Consider the following 8,061-nt stretch of genomic DNA (forward strand, 5'->3'; position numbering starts at 1 on the left):
GAAGGTCACCGTATGATCCCACAGTATGTGGGAGGAATGGGCGCCGGCATGTGTTTAAAAATAGACCCATCCTAACCACATGCGTGACACCCGAATAGATGATGCTTTTTTTTCCTCCCGACCAACGTAATATAAGTTTGTGACATGATATTTTCATCTACAAGGAAGGCTCTGGACCAGGAAGTTAAAATACAAGCCGCAAAGCGGCATTCTCTTATGGAAATAAATCCGTCTGTGTTATTATACAATTTTCAAAGAGTCAGAGGTCAAGCGAAAGGCTGCAGGCAGGTCAGTTTCTGTAAGAAGAGATGACACAACTTGTGGAGAAATACTCATCACTTGGCGGTCAAACCAAGCTCAGCCCATCCAAAGCGACAGTGTGCTAACTGCAAAAACTCATCTCATTGCTACTGTCTGTTTTTTTGTTCTGATTAGTTCCATTTTTACAGGTACAAAGCATCTGAACATATTTACTATGTCATGGTAGTACAGTAATCTTCACTTTATTGCTGTTAATTGGGTTCCAGATTCGACAGCAATAAGTGAATTCCTGTGAAGTAGGATTCAATATTAATAAATATGTTTAATCATGGCATATGTCAGAGGTGGGCAAACTACGGCCCGGGGGCCACATGTGGCCCACCAAGCGTTTGAATCCGCCAGTATTCTGCATTCAGTATTTCAACATACAAGCTGGCAACATGACTTGCAAGTCGGATGTCTTATTCAGTAAAAAAAAAAAAAAAAATTCTATTCATTTGTTGAGGTCTGATGTTTAAAGTGCTCCTGAAAAAAAAAGGGTATTGAGAACATATAGTAGCTGATAGTATAACACTTTTACAGATCAAATTAGACAAATAATTCAATGCGGACTGTTAGATTAATAAGCGTAAAATAGTGTGTGTGTGTGTGTGTGTGTGTGTGTGTGTGTGTGTGTGAAATATATATTCTGGCTCCCTGGACAATCTCGTTAACTCAACGCAGCCCATGAGTCAAAAAGTTTGCCCACCCCTGGTATATGTTGTCATGAGTGGAATGACAACAGGGAAGCAGTAGACGCGGCTTAGGGAAAAGCCCATCTGACATAGTCATTCATTTAGGGACCACAGCAATTGAAGAGAGAAGCTGAATCTAATTTACAACAGTCTTTATTGCAAATGTTGATCTGAAATTGGACAAGGATATCAACATCAAGCTCGCAGGAGAGTTTGGAAGCAGTGGATCGAGCGGTCTATAGACGAAATGTTCGATATTTGAGGAGACGACTTCTACTTCTGCGTTGTGGAACTGAGGAGCTCAGACTTTTGCGTGAACATCAAACTGAGGTGGCCCCTTGACTCTCAGGACTGACAGAGTAACACACGAGTCAGGATTTGTGGTGTCAGTTGTAAGCCCCGGGTCTAAATAAAGGATTAGCCTTAACCTTAGAAAGTGCGTACACTCTGTACTGACACATTAGCAGGCAAGGGAGCGTGTTGCATTTGAGGAGACCCGGAATATCACATGGACATCTTTTTTTGTTTAGTTTGGCCCTTTCATCAGCAAAGTCTGTGCTCGAACATGCCCCGTTAGATTACAAGAGGAAGAACCTTCACCTGTCATAAAAGTTATCAGTTCTGGATCACAGAAAGGGTGGTCAAAGCTAACATCTGCACAAAAGCCACCACTTTCTGGGGGCATCGCCCCCCTGAACCCATTTAAAGTGGGTCAAACAAGTGCCAGAGTCCACGCTTGGCTCAGAGATGCAGGTTGTTGATAATGTACCAAAGTTCAGCGTTCAATACCGTCCCTGTGGATGAGTCACACTGAGAAGGAGCAGAGGTCCTCTAGATAGCACGGAGAAGCAAATCCTGAGAACCAAAGTTCTTATTCTGCTTATGGTGGATGGTGATCACTTGCGAGTTGTCCGAGGACCACGTAGTGGAAAAACAAAATGAAAAGGAGGCAAGGATCGGTCCCCACAAAGTTATCAATCATCAAAAGCAAGCGAGAGGAACAACTGCATTGATGATGGCACGGGTCCACCTCCAGAGAAGCATAGTAAGCCTTTCCCCAGACACAAAGTCCTCATTGAAGACTGACACTGCTACATTTAATTAACTGGCCTTTAATAAATGCATTCATATGTTTCCATTTATGACAAGTTCTTTACAATACATCCAAATAACATCACCACAAGATTGCATAATAAGATATCATTTGAGTATAGATTGCAGTTATATATTTCTTTTTCTAAAAAAGGCACTGTTGGACTGTGATTGAAGGGAGACTGTTTCATGCACTGGGAAGAAAAAAAAGAGTTTACAATATCGATACACAGTAGTTATTGATTTGATTATTGCTGATGTAGAAAAGTGAACGGCGTGCATGTACTCTCACAGCAGCATAAACAGTATTACAGTCTTTATACAAATGACTCCATTTAAAAAAAGGTGTTCATTGCATAATAACGGGATATTATCTTCGAATAAGTGGCTGTTTCTAATGGAAGTTTTGGCTGAAACCTTTATAAAAATGGCCACAAAGTGAAGATTTTTACAGAAATACATCTCAAAGTATTGAATGTGCATGATATAATTAGCTGCTTGGACACATACTGTAAAACGTGACGTCAAAACAATCCAACTGGTGCCAAGGTGAGAAATACCGTGTCAGTGACATGTAATGTAGTTTTCCTAAACAAAGCAGTGTACCGTGCCTGTGAACGCATTCAAAGCCGTACCGAGGTCCAACTATTGGTCTGACATTTGTGTGAGTATCAATCTACTTTGCGTCCCACTCGCTCACAATAAAAACAACCACATTTGTGTTGAAAACAGCCCCAGTTACTATTGCAATGCAATGCGGTATCGAACGTACCTCGTCATCACGTTCCCCTCACAGGAATCCCCACCATTTGTGCACGAGCAGGTCGTCACCACGTCCGGTATGGAGAAGTCTGTTACCGCATTCTTCCCAGCGACACACCGCCCCCTTGTCCACCACCACAAACTTCCACTGCACGTGGCTCTCGGCGGGAAGACTCACCATGCCGGCCCAGAGTCCGTCCTTCGCTCTCTCGAGAGGGATGAACCCCTTCCAGTTCCCGAGCCCCTGATGGTTCCCCGTGACGGCCAACGACTGGAAGGGCGATTGGGTGAAGTAGTGGACCCGGAAGGTCACCCTGACGTTCTTACTTCCTGTGTTTTCATGGAGTCCATTTATTTGCTTGACTTCAGAGAGAGTCGGGGGGTCTCGATCCGTGTGGATGCATTCTTCAGTGGGAAGCAGGCGGGTTGTGGGATAATGGCTAGAAGACCCCAGAGAGATGTTCATCCAGGGAAGGTGTTGGTTACCATCTGTGATCCACTCGTTATGGTCCATAGTTGCCTCCATGATATTTATTTCAGTCTGTGCATAGGCGTCGTCTTTATTTTCTGCACATTTCATTTTCTCTCGAACACTTGCACCTTCAGAAACTTTCATGTCCACTTGATTTTTCCAAACATCACTTGCCACCTCCACTTTTTGGACTTCATGGCTCACCAGGTCCCAATTCGCTGTTAATGACCCGTGTTTAGATAGTGGCTCTGGGTGAGGTTCAAACCCCATTCCTGATGCAACGTCTTCCACGCCTGACAGAGTTGCAACGTCAGCCAAGAGGCAAGTTGGAGGTTCTGGTTTCTCCTCGTCCCGTGGCTCATGATCCATCAACGGCAGCTCCAAGGTATTGCCGGGATCTAGCAAATCAGGACTGACGGCCATGCTGGATATTCCGCTCTCTTCACCGACACCACATGAGATATCGTTATCCCTCAGCTCGCTAGGCTCACACAGCGGTAGGGTCATGTGAAGAGCAGGATCAATGACAACAAAAGAAAAATCATCATCATTTTCGCCATTTTGTTGGAGGATGTAGTCTCTGGCATCTGTATCAACTGCAGAGGCAACCCTCAGTTCCTGAATGGATGGATCTGTATCTCCAATTGTATCAGGACCAGTTGGATTATCGTCGATCTCCTGAACGCTTTCTTGATCATCACTGAGGAGAACATGGGTTTGGAACATACGGTAAACCGGTGCCTCTTCTTCCGCTGTGGTTGTACCATTTCCAATCATTCCAGTTATGCTTTGACCCAATGTTACTGGAAGTGCCCCATCTTGATCCACAGTCAGAACTTCTACTTTCTGTGATTTTTGATCATTTGCTGACTGGTCCATGTGGGCTATTACATCAGAGGTGATAAGTGACACAAGATCGTCAACCATTGTTTGGACACTTGACCCGCCTTTGTCTTCACTACTGCTACCTATTTGACCACTCTCTGCAGTATCAGCTTTAGCTGGGAGAACATCAGTCACTTGGTTGCATGTGAGGCTATGGTCCTCGTTATACTCCAACTTCGGTGACTGAGCATCAACATTAACAGGCGTGTTCTTCAAGAGATCTACGTCTACTTTCTTCTCCTCTTCAGCCCGGATGACCTCGATTGTTCTCCCCTCTCCCGGAGTGATGTCTTGGCGGTGATGTACATCCTCAATATCGTGATTTTGGTTCTTGTGTGTTGGAATGACATATTCTTCCAAGTTGAGCTCCACTCTTTCAATCTCCAGTGTGGCTCCATTGTCTTGTTTGTCATGATCAGCATATTCCCCCATAAGAGAAGCGTTTCCCTCTTGTGTGGATTTCTCCATGACAATATCCTCATCTGTGGTAAGATCCCATTCTTTCAATACCTGGAAAGGAGAACATGGAATTCAGGTCGTCTTAGAATCTGAGCAGGCTTCATCAGTTGATGCTCAAAAACTAGATGGGACAGCTTAAGTCTGAGGGTTTTAAGGGATCACAGCCCAATTAAATGTGTGGGTTATTTGCAATCCGTCTTTAAACCGTACATAACCATAACTACCATCCTGTCAGAATAACAAATTGACTTCTTACTTCATCCTTAACACCGGCGTCTATCACACTGAGGTGACAAACACCAGCATCACCCGCCAGGATCGGACAGCAGTCCTCCGAGTACACATTTGCTTCAGTGGAAGAGGATGGCACCGATTCCATTCCCCGTGTCTGAGGTGAAGCATCATGGCGGTTGACTGGTGCTTGGACGTCACTCTTAGGAGGCGAACGTAGCGACAAGTCCTTCTCAGCAGCAGCAGCAGTAGCAGTAGCACGACGTTGCCGGACTTTAGGGTGAGTTTCCGTCAGCTCTTTACGCTCGTTGCTTACATCTAACGAGTCTTCATTTGTAACTTCTAGAACACAAAGCAAATAAAGTTGTTGTAGGTTCAGGCTGAGTTGTATTAGTAAGGGTATGGAGATGGTCCTACTGTTGTATTATCACATACTACAGTATTAATTGGCCCTGTACCCTAGAAACCGCCCATGAATGATACGGGAAAAGGCCGAAATGATACTGTGTCAAAGCCCAGGGCAGTGATACTGATAAAATATAGAGTTTAACAATGTCCAGTATCAGCGTAGCTGTCCACTCAGAGTGCGCTGCTCTGGTATCGTGCCCGTGAAACAACCAAATCAGAGAACAGCTCACGAGCGTGAACACACAGCGTTTGTTTTGCTGCCGTCTGTGCTCTCCGCGCATGTGACAGGAACTGTAACTATAAATATTCCTAGTGCTTCTCCAGTCACCAAAAAACCCAAACTTGATTAATGGAACTTTAATTGTCAGACATTGATAAGATAAGACTGTTGATAAAATATTATTGTTGAAATATTTTTGCAATTATTGTGTTTACACTGTTATAATAAAACTAGATATAATACATGCAATAAACTGAAAATTTTCTGGAAACAAAATGGTCTTTTGATTAAATAGTACGTGATAATAAGCTCATGATTAAATAGTATGTGATAATAAGATCATCACATGGTTTGTCTGGTATCAGGCCCAGTATCATGCCCCCGCGTGCCAGTATCAGCCCAAGACCGGACACTTGGGAGCATGATACCTGGCCTGATACCAGACAAACCATGTGATAACCTATAATTATATCTTACTAGAACATCTACATCTATCTGGTGTTTGTTATTCTTAACATGTGTTTATAAAACATGCTAAAAGCAATGCAATGTTTCTTTTAATAAGATCTCTATGATTCTCTTGGCTGAAACTCTGATTTCACAACCTGCCCCCCCACTGCGACAGTGATTGTTCAGGGTCCGAGGGTCAGCTCCAACCCACCACCACCACTATAGTTGTCAAACTCTTAAGTAGAATTTGATGTTAGATGAATATTGGAGATCATGATGTTTACATTTGGGCCAATGTTGTGTAGCTTCCATTCTTATCAGAGGATCACAATTAACTTTGCACACAAAACAGGGGTAGAATACATATATCTGATCATGACGTCATGTTTCGATTTACCTGTTGGGGCAGCAGATCTTTCTGCTTCCGATCCGGCCTGCGTTACAGACTCGTCTCTCTCCGTCAGGGGGTTCTTGTCTTCTTCGGTCTTCCTCCTCCTCTTCCCCCTGACGGTTCGGTAGATGACGAAGCCCGCCAGCACGGACACCACAGCGAACACGGCCAGAGCCACGGCCGGACCGTGCCGCCCGATCATACAGAAAAGGGACGCCAGGTCGACACGTCTCTCCACGGCCACGCCGTTGCTGCCTTTGAAGGCCATCGCGTTTGGGAAAAAAAAGGATGAGACGTGATGATGTGACGTGGGTCTGTCCGTGTGTGCGTGAGCGAGCCTCCTGGGACTGCGTGCACGACGACGGCGTGGACGCCTCTTGTTGCCGCAGCAGGTGCAGCTCATTGGCGGATGACGTCACGAGCACCACGACCCTCATTCATAAAATAGATGCTTGCCATTTGATTGTAGCGCGTGTACTATAAAAAAACATTACACAAAAAATAAGTATATTTTACTTTACATATTTAAAAAAAATATGTAACAAATATCGATTCATTCATTGTCAAATGCATTCTGGACTAACAGCACCACACAATGGAGAAATACGGTAACAACAAGAAGCCAAAGATGTAATAGCCGACTATATCCACTGGATGTCAGGTTGTAACCATTCAACGGAATTTACAAACTCAGAGACGTCCCTTTCTCTCTGGGTTGACCTCATATCCCATTGTTTGCACACAATAACAAACATTGTTTACAAATAAGAAGAAGCATTACATGTCAGAATACGGAATACATATCTTGGCCCCAAACACAATACTTTTTTCACTTTTTCCACTTTTTGGGAAATACACATACTGTATATACACTGCAACAAATCTTTGTGATGTCCACAGTATAGTACTGTATTATTGACAGTGCATTACTGTGATCTATGTTTACAATAAAGTATTGTGATTCTATTCTGGAGTATTGTAGTATTGACACTAATTTACTGTAAATGTTTTCACATTAGAGTACTGTAAATTACACACACTTTCACAGTAAAACCAGTCCATATATACTAAGTAATTTGCTGTGAATCGAATTACAATATTTTACTGCACTTTAACAATAGTTACTGTATTACGAACAGTCCATTACTGTGATTATGCAATGTGTTACTGTGAATGATATTCACATTATATGACTGTAAATATGACTGTAAATTGTACCACAATGGCGCCTTCAACAGTGCTTTGGAGATGTTCACAGTAATTTACATTAAAATGAATGTAAATTACTGTAGACTGCAGTGGATTGTGGGAAGAAGACTTTTGGAGGGAAAACAGCAGGACTTATTGTTCCTTCACAGAGCTGCAGTGCTGAATGCCCAGAGAGAGGAAATATATTGAAACTAGTAAGTATATTCTTTCATCTACAAATAGATCTCATTCAGAGTAGTCAACACATGAAAATATAACAAGCTAGATTTGCAGATTGAATTGGATTAGATTTGACTTTTGGTATGTTTGGCTAAATGAGAGAAAGAACGCTATTGTATAGAGCTAGCATACCACCTGTAAGTAAAAGTTGCTAGAACTCCTCTTCAAAATGCACATAATTTATATTTTGTGTATTATTTTACTAGTTATACTGTAACTGTGATAGTCTTTTCAATTGTAATGTCTTTAGTAGGCTATAGCTCAGATG

At 42.9% G+C, this 8,061-nt stretch overlaps 1 protein-coding gene across 1 annotated transcript; it reads right to left on the reverse strand.

Annotated features, from left to right (window-relative positions):
* Nucleotides 1-1,165: 1,165 nt before the first annotated feature.
* stbd1 (starch binding domain 1) lies at nucleotides 1,166-6,735 on the reverse strand. Its single transcript, XM_058064849.1, has 3 exons — nucleotides 6,372-6,735; nucleotides 4,922-5,238; nucleotides 1,166-4,716 (listed from the first exon to the last, which is right to left on the reverse strand). Exons 1-3 carry the CDS (start codon nucleotides 6,631-6,633, stop codon nucleotides 2,878-2,880), a joined length of 2,418 nt encoding a protein of 805 aa, XP_057920832.1. The 5' UTR covers nucleotides 6,634-6,735; the 3' UTR covers nucleotides 1,166-2,877.
* Between the last annotated feature and the right edge of the window lie 1,326 nt (nucleotides 6,736-8,061).

Source organism: Doryrhamphus excisus, chromosome 2, assembly GCF_030265055.1.
Source record: "Doryrhamphus excisus isolate RoL2022-K1 chromosome 2, RoL_Dexc_1.0, whole genome shotgun sequence".
In the NCBI taxonomy this organism is placed as follows: Eukaryota; Metazoa; Chordata; class Actinopteri; order Syngnathiformes; family Syngnathidae; genus Doryrhamphus; species Doryrhamphus excisus.

What these genes read in the sequence shown, in the direction of transcription:
- stbd1 (XM_058064849.1), bottom strand. Translation starts at nt 6,633, where the DNA reads ATGGCCTTCAAAGGCAGCAACGGCGTGGCCGTGGAGAGACGTGTCGAC. An exon ending in AAGATCTGCTGCCCCAACAG is followed by an intron (nt 5,239 to 6,371) that starts GTAAATCGAAAC and finishes TTTGTGTTCTAG; the next exon opens with AAGTTACAAATGAAGACTCG. An exon ending in ACGCCGGTGTTAAGGATGAA is followed by an intron (nt 4,717 to 4,921) that starts GTAAGAAGTCAA and finishes TCTCCTTTCCAG; the next exon opens with GTATTGAAAGAATGGGATCT.